Source organism: Amblyraja radiata, chromosome 21 (assembly GCF_010909765.2).
Source record: "Amblyraja radiata isolate CabotCenter1 chromosome 21, sAmbRad1.1.pri, whole genome shotgun sequence".
Taxonomy (NCBI): domain Eukaryota; kingdom Metazoa; phylum Chordata; class Chondrichthyes; order Rajiformes; family Rajidae; genus Amblyraja; species Amblyraja radiata.
Window position 1 is genome coordinate 21,322,758 of NC_045976.1, and position 22,057 is coordinate 21,344,814.

Here is a 22,057-nt window from a genome sequence, read left to right on the forward strand (position 1 = left end):
TCTGTGACAATCATGTACATGAATGCGAGTAATTTTCTTTGCCAGCAACATGTGCAGTTTCAAGACTGAATCCCTTTGAATCCCTTTCTAAAGAATCAGTGTTCAATCATTTGATTTAGGACTTTTTAAAATTCCTATTACACTTCACCACATTTAAATCAATTGAAATTCAGAACAGAAATTGGGAACGTTGGATTTACAGAAAAGTCAGACAGCATCTATGCAGTGAAAAATAGTTAACATTTCAGCTCGATGATCTTTTACCATTACTGAGAAAAGCTAAAGATCAGATATAATTTGAGGTGCAGAGAAGGGGGAGGGATGGGGAGAATAAAGGGATTGCCTATGAAAGGTTGAGACCAATAGAGAATGAATGAGACAAATTGTGACAATGTCAGCTGAGAGAGGGTAGCAAAGGCATGTTCATTGCAAGCGATCTCTCTAATTGACTGCAGGGCAGAGAGGACAACAAATGCTGAGACTGTGACCTATAAATCTTTACATTTACTTAAATGCTGACAAACGTTAAGGAGGTTTGTTATTTAGTTTCGGGACGGCAAGCCCTGCACTAAGAGCCCATCCCTACATGCCCCAGAGAAGGTGGTGGAATACTGGTGAAGGTATTCCCGCAACGCTCCCAATCCAGACATCAATCCAGTGATGACGCGGGACCAATGATACATTTCAAAATCAAGTTGGTGAGCGACTGAACTCATTTCTTCTCTCTCTACATTCCTATAAATTCCCCCCAGAGTCATTCATTCACCCGCACACTTGTGGGTAATTTAGAGTTTCCATTTAATCTACCAATCTGCATGTTTTAGGGATCTCGGAGTAAATCAGAGCACCTAAAGGAAAAAAAATAGCAAGCCCATGGTGCACCTGCAAGCTCCACACAGCCTGTACCCATGTTCAGGATTGAAGCTGGCCTGCTGAAGCTGTGCTACACTTTGTCTCCATCTCAGTTACCTCTGGCATGGGATGACAACTGAGGGTATCTGTGTTTCCATGGTAAGTCACAGCTTTGATAGCAATACTATATTAATTTGCTCTCTAGTTTCAAGCCCATCTTTGCACCCTACAATAGACTATTTGAAACATATGGGCAGATGGAGCATGTTTCAACTCCTCACAGGCAGCATCAATGGAGCTGTGAGGCAATTAATCCACCGGCTCTAAGAACTGAAGTGTAATCATCAGGGAACACCCTTCTCTGATCTTATGATGCAAGGAAGGTAATTGATGAAGTAACTGATGCTGGTTGGACTAAGGACACTGCCTGAGGAAAAGCTGTAGTGATATCCTGGGTTAGGATCTCTGATTACCAGACACAACCATCTTCCTTTCTGCATGGTATATCTTGCTCAACTGACCTCATGTTTACCAGCACACCTTGATATTCAATTTCACAAAATAATGGATGAAAATATTATGTAAGCACTCCCAAATTCTAACCGTGCCTGCATTCTGGCCTTCTGTGAATCATGCACTTGGGCAAAAGATCCCCATGCATCTGAAAAGTCTAGTCATTCACCATTCAAGTAATATGTTTCTCTTTTCATATATTCCGAGCAAAACCTAAGTATCCATTTTTCCATATTATATGCTGTTTGTCAGTTCTTTATCCAAATATTTAACTGTCTGAAATACAAGAGGAGAAATTCTCATCAGATCTGGCAACATCTGTGAAGAGAGAAAGACAGAGTTAATGTTTTAGCTTGATGAGATTTCAGTAGAACTGAACCTTCAGTTGGTTTTGTGATGCACTGGAAGGGTTGGTTATCGGAAGTTGTCGATTTTGATTGAGTCCTGAGTGCTATAATGTGCCAGGTTAGAATCTGAGATGCTGTTCCTAGAGTGTGCGCTGAGCTTCATTGGAAATGTGAGAGGGAAACATTATTTGTTTAACAAATATTAAAACAGGATATTTGTGCGTTTTTAATTGTCCAAACTCATTGCCAGTAAAGCCATTTGCAAACCATGGAAACCACACAATCACCAAAAAATAGTTTTTCCCAGTTGTTTCATTAAAACTGCAAGATATGGAACATTAATCTGCTATGCATGGATAAAGGAAACTATCGACTTAGTGACATTGAAATCAAGCCCTGGTGACTAACTCACAAGTTAGAGCTTAGTTGAAACACCGGGGTACTTACTTGTAAAGTTAGTAATGCAAATATTATTCTTAACTGCTAGCCATTCCTAAAGGTGATAAAATGTGTAGGAAAGAACTGCAGGTGCTGGTTTAAATAGAAGATAGACACAAAATGGTGGAGTAACTCAGCGGGCCAGGCAGCATCTCTGGAGAGAAGGAATGGGTGATGTTTCGGGTCGAGCCCCTCCTTCAGACTCCGACCTAAAGGTGATAATCCTGGCTTCAGCTGAACTGGCTGTGAAAGGTTTTCTAACCTTGTTATGAAATCAAACTAGTTGACCGAGGAAACAGAATAAAATAATTGGTTATGGTACTTGTTAACTCTGCAATTTATCCAGCTGGGTGGGGAGCCTACTGGGCTTTTTGAAAGTGAAATGGGTGGAGAGAATGGTTTTTAAATAGGAGAATAATTTTAAAAAAAATATTGGAAGAGCTTTAGCTAGACTAATTATCCTGTTGCAATGGACATTGGAATGAAAAAAAGTGACAAGATGCCAAAAACTGGGTGGATATTCTTGTTATTGGTGGTCAAAGAAGCTTTCAGCCAAAACAAGTGAAGGCTCACTTTAATATGAAATCAAATGGAAGTTAGTCAGGCCTGATACCTCAATTAAAATGTAGAGAATACATTGCGCATTCAGATTGCACATCATTAGAAACTGTTAAATAATATTCAATGCCTGTGTACTCTTCCAGGTTTATTTCTATTTTAAATATCAGCATAAGTATATAATTGCTGGAGAAAGTTAAGCCCATTGAACAGACTAAATTCAGAAATTAGTAATAATAGGCTCCATTTTGAACATCACTGAAACTCAATGAAAGAACCTGTACACTAACAAAGGAAGACAGTGAAAGTAAATGACGTCACATAATTAATTACACAGCTCACGAACATCACTTCTATGCCTCAATGGCAGCTCTGAGGTTTCAGGCAGCTGTAGTCTTGCAAGAGTCTCAATACACTGCCTTTGCCAAGATTTGTTTTCTATGATTCTTTAGCTGAGACCAAGCGCTGGTGGAAACCACTCTCAGATGGTCTAATGGAACTGTGGAAAGTATGTTAATTGACACATTTCATAAACGATAAGATAGAACTTTATTTATCCCAGGAGGGAAATTGATCTGCCAACAGTCATAAAACACAGATCCATGAAACATGAAATTAAACTGACGGGTGGAAAGGATTGGGGATGCGCAAAGATTGGGGAGGGGGAGGGGAGGTGGGGAGTCAGTCTACTACAGGACAGAAGAGGGCGGAGTTGCACAGTTTGATATCCACAGGAAAAAAATATCTCCTGTGGCATTCTGTACCGCATCTTGGTGGAACCAGTCTGTTGCTGAAGTTACTCCCCAGGTTGACCAGTTCGTAAGTTCATAAGTGATAGGAGCTCCCAAGGCTATGTAGTTTGAAGCTTATTTGGAGGTTGTACTGTTTAATAAACTGATGGTTGTAGGGAAGAAGCTGTTCCTGAACTTGGACGTTACAGTTTTCAGGCTCCTGTACCTTCTTCCTGGTGACAGGAGGGAAATGAGAATGTGGCCAGGGTGGTGTGGGTCTCTGATGATGCTGGCGACCTTTTTGAGGCAGCGACTCCTGTAGATCGCTTCGAAGGTGGGATAGTCTGTACCCATGATGGACTGGGCAGCGTTCACCACTTTTCACAATCTTCGCTCCACCAATCTTGATGAAGACAGATTTGTGGATCCTCAACCTTCCTCCGCCAAGGTCAACAATCAGTTCCTTGGTTCTACTGATGTTGAGAGGAAGGTTGTTGTCCTGGCACCACTTGGTCAGTCAATTGATCTCTCTCCTATATTCTGAATAATTGCCATCTGTAATTCGTCCAATGACCAGTGGTGTTGCAGGCAAATTTGAAGATGGATTTGGAACTGTGTCCAGCTGCATAGTCATGATTATAGAGGGATTATAGAGCAGGGGTCTGAGCACGCAGTCTTGAGGTGCTCTTGTGCTGATGATTGTCGAGGAGGCAATACTGATTGGGTTCTGTTGATGAGGAAGTCGAGGATCCAGTTGCAGAAGGATGCACAGAGACCCAGCTCTGTGAGTTTGGTAACCAGCTTGGAGGGGATGATGATGTTGAATGCCAAGCTGCAATCTATGAATGAAAGCATAACATCTGTGTTCTAGTGTCCAAGTGGTCCAGTACAGGGTAGAGAGCCAGTGAGATGGGACGGCGTTCTGGCGGCGGTGACCTGAGTCCTGGGTTCAGCCGCGGGCCAGCGGCTGCGTGTGCTGGACTGGAGGGCGGCAGCTTCGACCACCCCCGGGCCGCGGTGTTTGAGCCGGCCCGTTTGCGGGGTTCGGTGAGCCGCGGGACTGTTGTGCCATCGCCCGGTGGGGAATCGCCTCAGCGCAGAGGGAGAAGAGGAGGGAAGAGACAGTAACCCTAAGATTTTTGCCTCCACCACAGTGAGGAGGTGCTTGGAGGATACACTGTGGTGGTGTTAAGTTGTGTTTATTGTTGTTTATTATTGTATGATTGTGTGTATGACTGCAGGCACGAAATTTCGTTCAGACCGTAAGGTCTGAATGACAATAAAGGTATTCAATTCAATTCAATTCAATCCTCCATTGACCTGTTGTGATGGTAGGCAAATTGTAGTGGGTCGGGGTTATTGTTGAGGTAGGAGTTGATATGCGCCATAACAAAAATCTTAAAACACTTCATCACTACAGATATTAGTGCCACTGGTTGATAGTCACTGAGGCATGTCATCTTACTCTCACTCTTACTCTTCTTGGGTATTATTGATGCATCTTTAAAGCAGGTGGGAACCTTAGTCCTCAGTAATAAAAGGTTGAGGATGTCTGCAAAAACACCAGCCAGTTGGTCTGCCCAGGTTTTAAGAACATGACCGGCTATACCACCAGGTCCAGTTTCTGAGGGATCATGCCTCTGAAGGATCTTCTGATGTCGGCCTCTGTGACTGAGAATGTAATGCCATCGAGGGATATGGGGGCCCAGGAAGGCACATCAGTGTTCTCTCCATCAAAACATGCATTAAAACGCATTGAGCTTGGCTGCGAGTGATGCGCCACTGTCGCTTCAGCTGCCCCAGGCTTTGCCTTCTAGGAAGGGATAGCTTGCTAGACCTGCCACAGATGCCGAACATCCACCTCATCCTCCAATTTAGTTAATGGTTAAACATCCAGGAGATCATATATCTGGTGATATCCATCTTCTTGGTGCCTCTTGTTGTGGTTGACTCAGACTGCTCTGAATCATCTTCTTCAAAGGAGTAATCTCGGAAATAACAATAGCAGGTCAATGTGTTCTAGATAGGACAGAGTCATAGAGTGATACAGTGTGGAAACAGGCCCTTCAGCCCAACTTGCCCATACCGGCCAACATGTCCTAGCTACACTAGACCCATTTGCCTGTGTTTGGTCTATATCCCTCCAAACATGTCCTATCCGTGTACCTGTCTAACTGTTTCTTAAATGTTGGGATAGTCCCAGCCTCAACTACCTCCTAGAAACATAGAACATAGGTGCAGAAGTAGGCCATTCAGCCCTTCGAGCCTGCACCGCCATGACTGATCATCCAACTCAGTATCCCGTACCTGCCTTCTCTCCATACCCCTGATCCCTTTAGCCACAAGGGCCACATCTAACTCCCTCTTAAATATAGCCAATGAACTGGCCTCAACTACCTTCTGTGGCAGGGAGTTCCAGAGTTTCACCACTCTCTGTGTGAAAAATGTTTTTCTCATCTCGGTCCTAAAGGATTTCCCCTCTATCCTTGAGCTGTGACCCCTTGTCCTGGACTTCCCCAACATCGGGAACAATCTTCCTGCATCTAGCCTGTCCAACCCCTTAAGAATTTTGTAAGTTTCTATAAGATCCCCCCTCAATCTCCAAAAATTCTAGCGAGTACAAGCCGAGTCTATCCAGACTTTTCTCATATGAAAGTCCTGACATCACAGGAATCAGTCTGGTGAACCTTCTCTGCACTCCCTCTATGGCAATAATGTCCTTCCTCAGATTTGGAGACCAAAACTGTACGCAATACTCCAGGTGTGGTCTCACCAAGTCCCTGTACAACTGCAGTAGAACCTCCCTGCTCCTGTACTCAATACTCAATACTCCTCTGGCAGCTTGTTCCATACACCCACCACCCTTTGTGTGAAAATGTACCCCACAGATTCCTATTCAATCTTTTCCCCATCACCTTGAACCTATGTCCGCTGGTCCTCGATTCCCCCACTCTGGGCAAGAGATTCTATGCATTTTCACCTTTCATTTCTCCTTACCTTTCATACATTTCAATCTCTATTCAGGTGGACCAGGCATGAAAAGGTGAAGTAACGATATATATAAATTATCATGTTTCATTATTTTTATTTATATCGGTCAAACAGCACGGAAACAGGCTCATTGGCTCAACTTGTCCATACTGCCCAACGTGCCCCATCTAAGCTAGGCCCTTTTGCCCATGTTTGTCCCATATCCCTCCTATCCATGTACTTGACCAAACACCTTTTAAGTGTTGTTATTGTACCTGCCTCATCTAATTGCCCTGGGACGGGGTTTTCTTTGTGATGGTGCACACTTGTATGGCATACAAGCGTGTTTAAAAAGATAAAAGCATGATTTTCAAATTTGTTGAATTTTTAATATTACAAAAAGTTTACTAAAGTTTAAGAAATAAAATGTATTAATTAAGTAAGGAGTCCTACATCAACAAGTAGCTTATAGGATGACGATCTACTATAGACACTGACAGCAAGGAAGGAACGATATGCACATTTCTGGCACCATTCTGCTGTGGCAGCTCATTCCACATACCCACCACTCGTACTAAATGTCATACTGATAAAATAATCATAACTTAATCTATGCAAATTATCATTGCAATTTAACCTAAAATTTAAAAAAAATTACCGTGAATGATCAGTGCATTATCTCACATTATGTAACTTACTTAGCTTATGACATCTTCCAGTTTAAACATTTCATCACTGCAATCTTCAACAACATTGGTCTGAACTGCAGGATTGTTGTGTGCAGTTCTGATGATCAAACTGTTGGAAAGATATGAGAATGCCAGGGAGGATATGGAGGAAATTCACTGGGATGTAGTCTATTTTCAGTTGTGTGAAAACATTAGAGGTGCTGGGTCTGTTTTCACTGGAACAAAGGGGATTAAGAGCAGACATAAATGCGGTGTATAGAATTATCAATGATCGATTCAATGGTACTTTATTGTCATGTGTACCTAAGTACAGTGAAATTATTTTTATTTGCACACTGATGTGACAATTCCACTGTACAATAGGCAAAATCATACTAAGTACAAGAGTGTCAGACGGAACCCCACACTGAATCAGTACACAATAGTTAAGGGCCTGTCCCACCAGCATGCGACTGCATGCGGCTAGCGCGACCTAACGTGGTTGCTTGAGCCGTACGGCCTCGCGGGGCCGGTCCCACTTCGATCGCTTTGTCGTAGATGAATATAAAAGATTTCTTGAAATATTTTGAAAGAAGACCAGGGAATTGGGCAAGAACAGCTGCATAGTTGCTGACCAACATTTTGCTATCAATCAACAATACTAAAAAGTAGATTATAGTCATCATTGTTCTTACTTTTGTGCGATATTGTGTACAAATTAATTGCTGTCTTTCCTTTATCGCAAGGTTGACAGATGCTTCAGAGTATGTCATTGCCTGTAAATCGCATTGGGTCCTGAATCCATAAATGTAAGTGTTTCTATTAACATTTCCCAATTTGTAGTTTCTGTATATCATATAGCCTGTTTTACATTTCCATGCATAGGAGTCTCTGCCATCAACATGATCTTAAATGTGCTAAATCCTGAAACAGCCAAATGGTAGAACCAGGATCACTGCTTCAGAGGAGGTTAATTTTCACTGATTGTGCTGACATGTTTTACCTTAAACCGAGTTCCAATGTCAATGTTGAATGGAGATGATGACTGTGCATAAGAATTGCAGCTTAATGTGCTTGCTAGCTCCTTTTATCCATATTGCTATTCTCTTGTTTCCAGAAGTGGTTGTGACTATTTCAGCAGGTAACTGCTTAGGCCAGCAATATGATTCATTTAATTACATTAGAAACCTGTTGAATTCAAAAGGAAATTGCCTCCTTCAGGTTGCCATCTGCTTGATCAATGTGACTTGAAAAATAGCTTTCTTGGGCAGTACATGCAATGCATAATGTCAAACTTCATTCCAAGCAGAATGTTTATATCCTTTGATTATTTATATGATACATATTTTAGATCATTATTTAATGTCAAATCATTGAATTATTTTTGTCATTGAACAGTCTGTTGTTTGAACAATTTATTTTGGGTATGAGGATATGAATAAGTTTATACTCCACTTAATTTCCAGAATGTTATCAATTAGGTTTAAGGTGTGAGAGAAAGATTTAGTAGGTGCCTGAGGGGCAACTATTTTACAAAAGGAGTGGGTATGTGGAACGAGCTGCCAGAGGAGGTAGTTGAGGCATATATTATAACAACATCCAGAAGACATTTTGACAGGTACATGGATAGGGAAGGTTTGGAGGGAAATGGGCCAAACGGGGGCATGTGGGACTAGTGAAGATGGGTCATCTTGGTCAGCACGGGAAAGTTAGATTGCAGGGCCTGTTTCCATGCTGCATAATTCTGACTCTATGTCTTTAGTCCTCTGTAAACTATCGCTTATCTCATTGCAGGAAGCCTTATATATAAAGCTGATTTGTGCAGTGCATGGCCACTTATAATACATAAATAAGGAGCTTCAGAAGAAATCATACTGGAAAATATTTAGCTGCTATTTAAATGTGATGATACAATTTCATATTACCACTGACACAATATATTTAGATACTTCTTGTGATTTAGAGGGCAAAGCAATCATTTTTAATCTGGACCTACATGACATTTATCATCTCATTCTTGCTGAATACATTTTTAAGATACTAGTCAAACAGAAAGGATTGAGATTAGAACATTGCAGCAGCCTGGTGTATGTTTCATGCAGAAATCTTGCTCCATTTTCTTCTAAACAATACTCAATGACAATTAAATCAGAAGTCATTGACTCTGTAAGGTATCGTATTAAATTAAGTTAGCCCAAAGCACTCTTTTATTTGCCATGTAATTGTCAACATTTATATTTCAGGAATAATATAATTTTAATATAAAAAAACAAATATGCTGGAAATGTTCAGCATGTCTGATAGCATCTGTGAAGGGAGATAAAGAATTCATAAAAACTGGTACACTGTGATTGCTTCAGCAATCACTTTCACAAAATAATAAACCACACAGGAAGAACGGATATCCCAGAAATTGATGAGATTTATACTGAAAGCTTTTAAGGTTTGTTTCGCACTCAGGACTTCTTTGTCTTTGTAAGAACAGACTAGAGCATGATCAAAGGTTGAAATCTGCACATATGCATTTCCAACAGTAGTTACATGTCGAAGGATAGAGTGAATCGCAACCACAATCAAGCTAAACTGAAAATGATATATGGGACATTTCTGAGCTGTGAATTTTCTGGTCTAGGCTTGAGCATCTTGGATATAGGAAGTTATCAGCTAAATATTCTTATTGTTCTCCACTCAGAGTGACATGTGCTGCATAATGCCTTAGTTAAATTATTGTTGAAATGACAATAAAACTTGTTAATTTCTTTTTTAATTTGAAACATATCATAATACTGCCATAAAAATTATAATAAAATCAAGATTGACATTGAGCATAAAATATTCAAAGTTCAATATATTTTTTAATATTCTGTGCTTCTATTTTATCTTGATCATTGTTTCAAAATCACTTCTGCCTCGGTACCCTGTACTGCAATTTACCTCCCTGTAGGCACTAAATGATTGGATGTAGCAGCATTTCAAAGAATGACAAATTTGTCAGAGAGATTGGGAAAAGGCCTTGTAATGTAAAATAAACAGAATGCACTGATGCAGCCTCTGGGCAAGCCACATCATTGGCATCTTATTAATAGTGAGCTTACCCATTGAATCAACTACTGATGCATTCTCATCTGCATTAAAATAGGGAAACTTTCTCCTTTATTTGGAATTACACTCAGGCATTTGTTGCAGTGTGTGAGAATGATATTCATGTGTTTCACAGAAGCAGTTTTGTTACAGTAATCACCGTTTTTTGTGTATATTAACTTTGTTGCCATCCTCCATTTTAGAAAAGTAATTGGTGATCTTAAGAAAATACAGCAAAAATAAATTTAGTTTCGATTGTGAAATTAAATGTGAAATGAAACGAATAGCGAAAGGCTTGGATAGAGAGGATGTGGAAAGGATGTTTCCACTGGTGGGAGAGTCTAGGACCAGAGGTCGTAGCCTCAAAATTAAAGCACATTCCTTTAGGAAGGAGATGAGGAGGGATTTCCTTAGTCAGAGTCTGGTCAATCTTTGAAATTCTTTGCCACAGAAGGCTGTGGAGGCTGGAGGCCATCAATGGATATTTTAAAGGCAGAGATAGATAGATTCTTGATTAGTAAGGATGCCAGGGGTTATGGAGAGAAAACAGAAGAATGGGGTTAGGAGGGAGAGATAGATCACCCATGATTGAATGGCGGAGTAGACTTGATGGGCTGAATGGCCTAATTCTGCTCCTATTACTTATGACCAAATGAAATGCATGACAATCTTTCCAATGCTAAATTATGGCATTTGCCATCAGCTTCCCTGATAATCTTCTGTCAATATGTAATTTTTAAATTGGCTATGATACATTTTCCCATAAATACAAGTATTGCAAATGTAATTTAACAATACTGTTCATGCCATATGGAAAATAACGATGGAATTGAGAGCCAACAAACTTTGTAATAAAGTTATCGTCACTAATTCTAACAATATAATTATTGTTTGAGCTATTGAAATTTAAAGAGATCACTATTATATTCAATTAAATGTTTGAAGTGTTCAAATGGAATAGTGGGCAAATTAGAACCATTTCTTTTGTCCCACCAAAAATTCAGTACTGTGCCCAAGTTCCATTCCTTTTCATAACTTCTCCCTTTATGGAAATAGATGACTCACAACAGTGATTATTGTGTGTGACCCTGACCCAAGTTTCAAATCCATATCCTATTTCTTACAAGACTTATTTTCATTTCTTTTATCACTTCACACATCCTCAACACTGTAATCTGTAGTGTCTCTGATATGGCTAACCTAACCTTGAAGGCTTTCAGAAGCTTTCTCCCTGTATCTTAAAACTCACTAAATTCCAATCTTTCCCATTGTTGTTTCATGGTACTTAATCCTACTTGTTTTTTGCAGATTAAAATGATGTTGCCAATTTCTACCTCTGCAATAATTTTTTTTACCCCACACTTCACCTTCAATGCTTTAAATTATACATTAAAACAGTACAGACCAGAGGAGTCCATTTGGCCCATCAGGTATGTATAATTATTTTGTGTCACACTTGCAGCATATCCCCTTTATTTTCATAAGGCATCCTTCTCATATTTATCTCATGCACTGGCACAAGACAATGTTGCAGCTATTTCTTTTTTTTCACTTAGGTTTTTATTGATTTTTCACAGAGATATATACAAAACAGTGCAACATCATCACCATAAATAAAACAAAATAAGTAAAACAACAATCAAAATAAAACAATAAATAAATAGGGAAAAAAAGAGGTAAATAAATAAAAAATTGGAATAAGACCACGTGGTTCACATCAAATAATAAAAAATAAAAAAATTGATTAGTTCTCTGAAGATATTTCAATATTCGCACAAACATACCGTCTAGTTCTATATAACACAGTCTTCCCATATCTAGCTGGGCATTTATCTAGTTGGTGTCATGGCTCGAATAAACAGTCCATTTTTCCCAGATCTTCTCAAATGCAGCTATTTATATTACCCTAGCACACAGCGCATTCCAAATCCTAGTCACTTTCAGTAAAATTACTTTTTTCCCCCTCAGGTTGTTATTGCTTCCTTTATCAATGACCTTAAATCTGTTCTCTTTGGTCACTGAAAATGGTTTATTTTAATCTGGCAAGTCTTCTCAGAACCTTCCCAGATCTCAAGAGAATAACTGTAGCTTCTCAAGTCTAGCTAGATGTGTTTAATCTCTCAGCTCTGGAATCTTTCTGCTAAATCTCCTCTCAAAAGCATTTGTATCCACTTAAAATGCAGTGGCCAAAATTGGACACATTGCTTCAGCAGGAACAGTTCAAACGTTTTAAACAATTCATTTTAGCAATTTTGCCTTTGTGCTCAATTCTCTCTGATCAAGAAAGAGAATCATTTGGAGCTAAAGAACAGTAAGGATCAGAAAACATTGGTGGTAATTTGTATATAGAATACAAAACAGTAGTGATAAAGCACTAAATTATTTTTGTATAAGAGGGAACTGCAGATGCTGGAAAATTGAAGGTAGACAAAAATGCTGGAGAAACTCAGTGGGAGGGGCAACATCTATGGATCGAAGGAAATAGGGTCGAGACCCTATTTCTGGTCGACACCCTTCTTCAGACGGATGTGAGGGTGGGGGGGGGGGGGGGCAGGAAGAAAAAAGGAAGAGGCTGAGACAGTGGGCAGAGGGAGAGCGGGGAAGGAGGGAGAAAGCAGGGACTATCTAAATTTGGAGAAGTCAATGTTCATTCCGCTGGGGTGTAAACTGCCCAAGAGAAATATGAGGTGCTGCTCCACCAATTTACGGTGGGCCTCACTCTGGCCATGGAGGAGGCCCAGGACAGAAAGGTCGGATTTGGAATGGGAGGGGGAGTTGGAGTGCTGAGCCACCGGGAGATCAGGTTGGTTATTGCGAACCGAGCGGAGGTGTTGGGCGAAGCGATCGCCAAGCCTACGCTTGGTCTCACCGATATAGAGCAGCTGACACCTAGAACAGCGGATGCAATAGATGAGGTTGGAGGAGGTGCAGGTGAACCTCTGCCACACCTGGAAAGACTGCTTGGGTCCTTGAATGGAGTCAAGGGGGGAGGAAAAGCGACAAGTGTAGCATTTCTTGTGGTTGCAAAGGAAAGTGCCAGGAGAGGGGGTGGTTTGGGTGGAAAGGGACGAATTGACCAGGGAGTTACAGAGGGAGCGGTCTGTGTGGAAAGCAGACAGGGCAGGAGCTGGAAAGATGTAGCAAGTGGTGGGATCCCGTTGGAGGTGGCGAAAATGTCGGATGATTGTAATGCTGGAGGAACTCAGTGGATGATTACTTTTTAAATGTGTCACATTTACAAGACATTGTCTCTCCTCATTCATCCTATCTCACTATCCAGCACTAAATTTAATTTGCCATTTCACTGCCAATTCTACCGATCCATTCATGTCCTTTTTGAGATTCATTACTAGCTTGCTTTAAGTGTGAAAAATTTTAAACCGTCATATAATTTTCAAAACTCGCTATTATGCCCTGCAACTCCACACATAGAATGAAGAGTAAAGGCAGCAAAGGCCCTAACATGGCACAATAGTAAATCTGTTGTATACCAGTCCCAAGAAACAACCACTAGCCAAATCCCTTAGACAATTTTGCACTGATATTGCTAAAGAACATTTTAAGTACTGAGCTTGAGTTTCAATCACGTCTAGCATGGTACATTAACCACTGCCTTTTGGAATTCTTGATTATAATTGGAACTAGCCAACTTCTGCTTTTTGAACTCTTCATCAAAGATCTCAATCAAGTTAGTCACCTATAATTTGCTCTTAGCAAGACTGGCTCTTTTATTGATCCATACTTCTCCCAGTTGGCTTTAACTTTTCTCTCAGATTGTTATTTCTGAAAGCTTCCTCATAAGCTGATATGTTTTTGTTCAATATACCTTATCCTGTTTTAAGAATAAGGATTATAACATTTGCAGTATGTCATCTGACATCACCCTTTTAATTAGGATTAGAAGATTGTGTACTTGCAATTTCCATACTTATCTCTCAACCCTTGAATGCAACACATCTGGCGGGTGATTTATCTATAAGCACTGTTCTCCTTTATGGCCTTTACTTCTTCATTATGGATTTTAGCTAGTTCCCCTTTATGCATTTTATCTCAATAAGAATACAAAGTGCTGGAGTAACACTGCCGATCAGGCAGTATCTCTGGAAAACATGGATAGGTGATGTTTTGGGTTGGAACCTTCCCAGTTCAGATCTAACCCGATTGTAAAACTGGCATCTGCAGTTCTATGTTTCAACACTTGCTTCAATGTGAATCTCTACAACATTTTGTTTGTTGTCGTTTTGATGGTGCCTTTTACTTGGTAAAAGAATGATTCAAGTAATTAATTTAGAACCTCAATCATACTTTCTCTCTCTGTCAATAGATTTCCATTGTAGTCCCAGCTGACCTGGATACTCTTTTGTTTAGTTTTACTCTCACTGTGACTATAAAAGATTTTTAGATTCCCTTTATGTTAACTGGGAATCTATTTTTGTGCAGTTTATTTGCCCTTTTTATTTCATTAATTGTTTCAGTTCTGTAGTTTATATTTTCACTGCCATATGACTCTTCGCTGTATTACCGTACTCCATTCTCATTTGATGTCCCTGACACTAATTCCCTGTAATTTCTTCTTTGTTCCTAAACTATACACAAATCATCCCCTCGATATATTCCTTTATAATTATACTATTGCATTTGACAACGTTTCTCCAAGATACCCAGACCAGATTCTTTGTCAATGTGTTGAAATCATTCCTCATCCTAACACCTCTGTTAAGTCTTTTTCATCTCCAAAACCAGTTTTAACATTGTAATGTTATGATCAACTAGACTAAGTGGGACCCATTGGGTCCAAGTCACACGGGAAGCCTGGTCCCCCAACGCAACCCATTCCCCGACGCAATATTCCACCACTCACCCATTCCCCGAACGCGACCGGTTCCCCCAGCGAAATATTCCACCACTGAAGTGGAATGTTCTCCAGTTTGTTTTATGTGGGGAAACTTTATTTCAACTCTTACCTTGCTGGGGGTGTAATTGTTTTCCGGGTCATATCTACGGTCGCTCTGCGGCCTAACATCGTGGAGCAGGAGGCCTTGCCAGGACTGACTTTGAGCCCCACCCCAGAGCGTGGACTTACCATCGGAGCCGATTCCTTGCCTGGGATCGACGCTCAAACAGCGGCCTGCGGACTTTAACATCAAGGAGCTTGCAATCTCGGAAGAGACCGAGTCAGGAAGCTCCAAAACCGCATGATGCTCGATTAGCCCCGACCTGGAGTCAGATCGGCTGGCACGGGGGAGCTGAGTTTCCTCCCTGATGCAGGAGCTTGATCGCCCTGACGAGGAGGCCCGCTGCCGGCTATGGGAGTAAGATCGTCCCGTCAATGGAAGGTTAGAGGCCCCCGACCGTTGGAAAACAAAGAAGGGAAGAGATTGAACATTTTTTTCCACCTTCCATCACAGAGGAAGTCACTGTGGTGGATGTTTATGTTAAAATGTATTTTGTGTGTTCTGTTGCTTTTTATTAGTATGACTGTATGGCAAATCAAATTCCTTGTATGTTGCAAAACATACTTGGCTAATAACGTATGATTATGATTATGATTAATCTCTAGACAGGGTAACAATGCCAGGTTTCCTTTCTTGAAGACCATCAGTGAATCAGATGTATTTTTATGGCAATCTGATAGTTTCAGGGTCACCATTATGAGGGCAGCATTAATTCCTGATTTATTTAATTATTTGAATTTAAATTATCCATGGTGTGATAGAAATTCAAACCACTGGATCCAAATGACTGATCTCTTCCTGCCAGTCCACTAATTCAGCCATGAGTGAAGCACAGATTGTATTGCACTGCAAAGTATTTAAAGCAATTATATTTGATATGATTGTGCAAGGTCATTTATCATGATTACCTCTGGCTTTGTCATATTGGTAAATTGGTCAGAATCTGATGACACAATCCGTTTGCTCTGTGCCTTGAAGTGGAATCTGAAAAATATTATGAATGTTCTCACTTTTTATTTTAGGACCCCTCCCTCTAGTTTAGAGATGACCATGCTATTTTTGTTTCCTTGTCAAAGCTGGTTTGTATCTAGAAGCTGGCAATTGGCTGGGAGAGAGTTAACTCACTGTTTGATTATATGTTTCTCTTTCCTCTTAACTGAGAAAAAGTGCATTGCCATTGCTCATTTGCATTACCTCATCACCAATCCATCTCCAGTCATTACAGCTTGGGAAATTGGCAGCAAGTTGCAAACTAGCCACATTAGTGAATGCTTCCATGATCACTTTATGTGCTTATGCACCATGATCATCAGTGAAATATTGATCCTTTCAAGCCACTTTTTTTCTCTGCTCTCCGACTTAAGATACAAACATTTGCATGTCCACATCCCATCCCAGCACCTTTAAATCAATCCCAGCATAACCATGTGCCACTGGTGAATATTAGCTGTTATTTCACATGTGTGAAATAGCAATTCTATGGACTGTGAAATTACCTGTCTCACTGATAATATACATCCACGTCTACAATCTACAGGCAGATCCAATGAAAGAATGCAAGCTAATTTAAAATGATCAATATTTTTAACCACGCAAATCATTTTGTCAAGAATTTCAGCACTTTGCTTCAGATGGAAGCTACAGGTTGAGTACATTTCCTCGCATATTTTTGAGCACCTTCGACTTCAGGCAACTGCACAATTCCTGATGATGATATGTTTCCCTGGCAACATGCATACACATCAATCTCTTGGAGATTAGTTCCTTTATTGGCTCCATTAGGCAGTCAACAAGGTGATCAGTCAATCAACTGGTGACCCGCTGGTAACCCATGAGTATGGCAGTGATCGGGTCGGGGATATTGAGTAACACTCGCTCTCTTTTCTCTGGCATATTATTGAATAGGCTGCACATCACACGAAGCACCCAATGTATTCACACCCTTGATGATGGATGATATTTTGTATTGTAATGGTGTCTGCCGTTCTATCCAGCGGAGACTGGGCGATTCTGATGTGATGGGACTGGAGCATAGGAATAGAATGCTTCTGTGTTCAAAAGGGAACTGCAGATGCTGGAATATCGAAGAAGGGTTTCGGCCCCAACGTCGCCTATTTCCTTCGCTCCATAGATGCTGCTGCACCCGCTGAGTTTCCCCAGCAATTTTGTGTACCTCCAATAGAATGCTCCTGATGGTTCGCTGCCTGCTGCACCCCGCACTGAAAGTACTTAATGGCAGTTTGGGTGCGATTTTTCTCTTGCAAGCACGAGAATAGATCCCATTACCCCGCCCGTATCCATTGTACCATCGGCGGGCGTGGTCAGCGGTGGGGCGGGTGGCATCAAAATACTCAATTGCCACGATGTACCACCTGGCATGGGTAAGGATTTGTTTCAATGACACAAAGTAAGAGCCTAATCTGGAGCAGAGTGATAGGCGGTGTATTTAAAGCGGAGTAAACGCCTCAGAGTCTGAAGAAAGGCCTTGACCCGAAACGTCGCCTATCCAGAGATGCTGCCTGGCCAGCTGAGTTACTCCAGCATTTTGTGTCCAAACGCTTCAAATGGTGACGGGATACTGTACATATGTCAGAGCATGTGTCAACCTATCTCTGGCACAGATGCGAGAGGGGAAATAATGCCGTGGCCCGCACACAATATCTCATTTAATCTATCGTAGCAAGAGGCAAGACCACACACAACTTCACATTTCGCATCTCCCTGTAGACACAAGAGCAAAGATCCTATTGCATAAGATCTTTGCGCAAGAGAGTGCAGATGCTGCAATCTGGAACAAAAACAAAGTGGTCTGCGAGTCGTTCGGCCCGCCGAATTCCTTCAGCTCCTTGTACATACGCTGTGTTCCTCGTCTCTGCCCCGTAGATGAACGATTTCGTGCAAAATGTTCCACTTGTAAAGTTATGCCTTTGGGACATTTAGTATTGGATCTCAACGTTGCACTTACCTGCAAAATACACGACCCCGCCTGACACCGCTCCGGGCAGGGTCTTCACCCAGAAGTGTTGCTTCAACCACAACCTGCTTCTCGTTCCGCAGATGCTGCCTCGGCTGCTGAAGACCTTCCAGCATTTGTTTTGCTTTTACTTCAGAATAAACCCCATTTTGATATCCGGTGCATACTAAACGCGCTTCGAATTGCTTAGTAGAATGGCTTTTTTTTAGTTTTAGAAAGAAAAGCGATGGTTTAAAATGATGTTTTCCAGTCTTGCCCTAAGCCAGTATTGTGGGCGTGCTCGGGATCTGAACATGATTCCTCGCTTAAAGAGGGGACTGCGTCAGACGGTGCGAGAGGCTTGAATTCTCCGCTCCAACCTGGAACTGTGTTACTGACCAGAGGCTAGTACAAGCACCCTTGAAAACTTCGGATCCCCCCCGTCCCCTGGAGCCACTCGGAGCAAGCGGCAAGTGACTGAAGACTCTCTCTTGTCAACCACCACGTCCGGGAAACTGCGGCGGCATCTCTGCCGGGAGCTGCTAGTCGGTGGGCTTTAACGTTTGCTGGTGGACGGGTGTGATATTGTTGTACACGGCCGGTGCGTTACTGCCGCCGCCTATGTATGTGTGAGTGTGCGGCCATGACCCACGGGCACCAGGCTCCCCCCGGTCCTACCATCACGCTTTCTCTGCGTCCTGACTCGGATCTCTCTCTTTAAAAGGGGTGTTACAAGTCACTGTCATCGCGAAGCTGGGCTTCGGCCCCCGATGTGTTATAAGGTTCAGCTCAGTAACGAGAGTCCCGAATGCAGAACTCCGCGAGCCGCAAGAAAACCAAGCCCGTGGTTTCTTCCCTCGGTTCGTCGATGATAAATGTCTATTTTTTATTAATCCGTCGAGGAGTTTGAATAAAGTGCACCGGGGGATCGTTTGCAGGTGTTGCAGTTATTAGCAATAAGCAGCCCGGCAGTGGGAGTGTACGGGAGACGCGAGTGTAACTCTAGCCGAGAAGTCAGCGTTGTGTGTGCAAAGGCAATGGTCGGCGGGAGGCGGCAGCGATGCTGAGCAGCGATCTCACAGGAGAGACATGTCGCTACTAGGGTTTACACGTGGAGGAAGGGCTTCGTTGGAGAGGAGATTTGGTTTGTGAAGCGAAACTGAAAGAACCCCCTCCCCATGGCTCCGCCAAGCAGCCGGAAGGATGGCGACCGCTGGCCCGGCATGTCTTCAACTTTCTGGGCAGTGATGATCATCGCCAGCCTCCTGATCGCGTACTGCAGTGAGTACACTTTCCCATCTGATTGTTCCGGTCGGCTAATCGCCCAGTGGCCCTGTATTAAACAGTAATTCCTCGCATGTCATTGAGCGGACCCGCATTAACTCAGTGGTCTGATGTTGCTGAGATACCGTTATCTGTTGTTGGGTCCCGCTCAGGAGAACTGAACTCAAGCCGTGTGACGGGCAGGACGGCGGGCAAATGTCCCCCGTGTTCAGGTTTCACCCAGGCTCTTGCGCTGTGTTGTTAAAATCACATTGACACAATTGTGGCTGATTTATGTGGCGACCATAACATGGGATTGGAAGGCCGAGCGGCCTGTGCGGACGAGCTGTCGGGTGTCAGCGCTGGTGTACAGGCACCCGGAGAAGACGGGACTCCCTCAGTCCAGTGTAGTTGACTCGGCGCCCCCTCTCAGTCCTCACAAAGTGGTGACTGATCCCCCGTGAAAGGCGCTCACTCCAGTCCGTTGTGTGAGATGGTCTTTAAAATTGTTATGATCTGTTTGCTCGTACAGTTATGCCGAGGTGACGCGGTACTTTAGAGATAGGCTGTTCAGTTGGCTCGAGTGTAAATATTTCAATACATCTAACTTTGTTGTTGTGGCGATGCGCTGGTGGCATCACGGAGTTCCAGAGGTAGGTCTTCACAAGCGCCGCTTCATTTAGCTCTTTAGCTCTTGGGGCTAACGGAATCAAGCGATATGGGGGGAAAGCATGAACTGATTTTAGATGATCAGCCATGATCATATTGATTGGCGGTGCTGGGTCGAAGGGCTGAATGCCCTACCCCTGCACCTATTTTTCTATGTTCTATGTTTCTCCTCTCCGGCTCAGGCAGCGTCTGCGGGGCGATCTCCCAGCAGTCCCGGTACACGGAGATTCCGCAGATGCTGCTCGACTCGACGAGTATATTTCGTTCCAGAAGCCCTGCATTTGCAGTGTTTTACTTCTGAGGCAGTAAAGCTGCCTTATTGGAAGATGGGTTGAGGGGGAAGTCATTTGAGTTTTCTTTCTTGTTAACTCGCCCCCTTTTTGCTTCTCCGAGCCCCATCGGACATTTGCTTTTCAGTTCCGCTCTCTCAGCTGCTGTCCACCCATACACACACACACACCTCTCCCTCACCCCCACACCTCTCCCTCATCATGCACCGGCGCCACTTCAGTCAGGGGGAAACAGCGACGAGTCTCTACCCTTGGCTGCATCTGTTGGCTTCATCCCCCAGTCCATACACGGCTCGCATCAGAGTACGCGAGCAGGCAGCCAACACACGAAAGGGACCATTCCACAAAACTTCTCTCTCTGTGCCTGTGTGTGTGTGTGTCTGGCAGCTCGACGCAAACACGGAGCGTGGAGCTGTGCACTGAGGCACGGATACAGATGATGAAGTGACCCCCTCTCTCGCAAACACCTGACAGTGAAATCTCCCTGTGTGTAAACTGAGCGCCAGTTTTTGCAAACTTCTCCCAGTATGAGTGATGTATCTACCCACACGTTCATGTCTGCGCATATTTTATATTCTTACACGGAGCTCTCGCTCCCACCAATCTTTATTTATACCCGTTTGTTAACTTTAAAAGAATATAATCGGAAAGACTCATCTGGTCGAACAGTACATGACGAGGGAAATGGAGTCGGGGCCCTTCATCTGCTCCAACTTTTTGTTCAGTTAGCGGACTCGGAGCAGGTCGATGACTGAACGTTAACGTTCCGGTCAAAATCAATAGACAATAGGTGCAGGAGTAGGCCATTCGGCCCTTCGAGCCACACCGCCATTCAATCAACTACAATCAGTACCCCGTTCCTGACTTCTCTCCATATCCCTTAACGCCGCTATCCCTAAGAGCCCTATCTAACTCTCTCTTGAAAGCATCCAGAGAACCAGCCTACACCGTCCTCTGAGGTAGATAATTCAACTACCTCACAACTCTATGTATGAAAAAGTGTTTCCTCATCTCCGTTCTAAATGGCTAACCCCTTATTCTTAAACTATGGCCCCTGGTTCTGGACTCCCCATGGACTCAGGGGCAGATGCAGAACATTTGACCATGAAGCCGATCAGTGGCGGAAGTGTCCTGAGCTCAGTAAACACGGCTGCACCACCCTCTTCCCCCTCCCTCCCAGGGCTGCACCCGCAACAGAGCGAGAGTGCGGCTGGTTTGGTGTTGTGTGTATGGTAGCAATGTAGTCGTGCTGTACTGGGAACACTGGTAAAGCTGCAGTTCCCCGCGTTTGGTCTTCATTACGTTTGGTCTGCCGCTTCGGCTTTCACTGGCAGAGGGTGAGACGGGATAACATGAGTTTGGAACAGCAGAATACTGAGTTGCCCTTGAATATTTACCTTATTCTGCAATATATGCAAAAATCCTCCCCAAATTAAAACAAAACAGAACGCGAGTCTTTGATACGATTAACCATTTAAACAGCTGGGAGATCACTGGTGCATCTAACTGGAGGGAGACGGCACCGCTCATCTCCCATGGCGATGATCAAAGCAACATTTAAATCTAACAAGAGGGAAGTGGATTGTAGGGTTTGTTTTAAGGGACCGAAGCAATGTTACATTTCTGCCGGGTTCCTGTGCGAACAGGCGGCGGTAGTAGAAACCTGCGCACCTAGGGCTAGGCTGTCCCAGCTCAAGAGCGGGGTTGGTCCAGGAAAGTAGCCGAGTGCTTTCACGCTGCTACCCCGCGGAGACCAGAACCTTTTTCTG

The 22,057-nt window shown here is 42.9% G+C and overlaps 1 protein-coding gene across 3 annotated transcripts in view; it reads left to right on the forward strand.

The window, feature by feature from the left end:
- The first annotated feature begins 18,073 nt into the window (after nucleotides 1–18,073).
- Nucleotides 18,074–22,057, forward strand: part of tafa5 (TAFA chemokine like family member 5) — a 716,074-nt gene continuing 712,090 nt past the window's right edge. Inside the window, exon 1 of one of the 3 annotated variants that reach the window (XM_033039766.1) lies at nucleotides 18,074–19,347. In XM_033039766.1, the coding sequence (XP_032895657.1) occupies nucleotides 19,245–19,347 (103 nt within the window). In that variant the 5' untranslated portion in view covers nucleotides 18,074–19,244. The remainder of the gene's footprint in view (nucleotides 19,348–22,057) is intronic. The other 2 variants (XM_033039763.1, XM_033039765.1) reach the window with 2 other exon arrangements.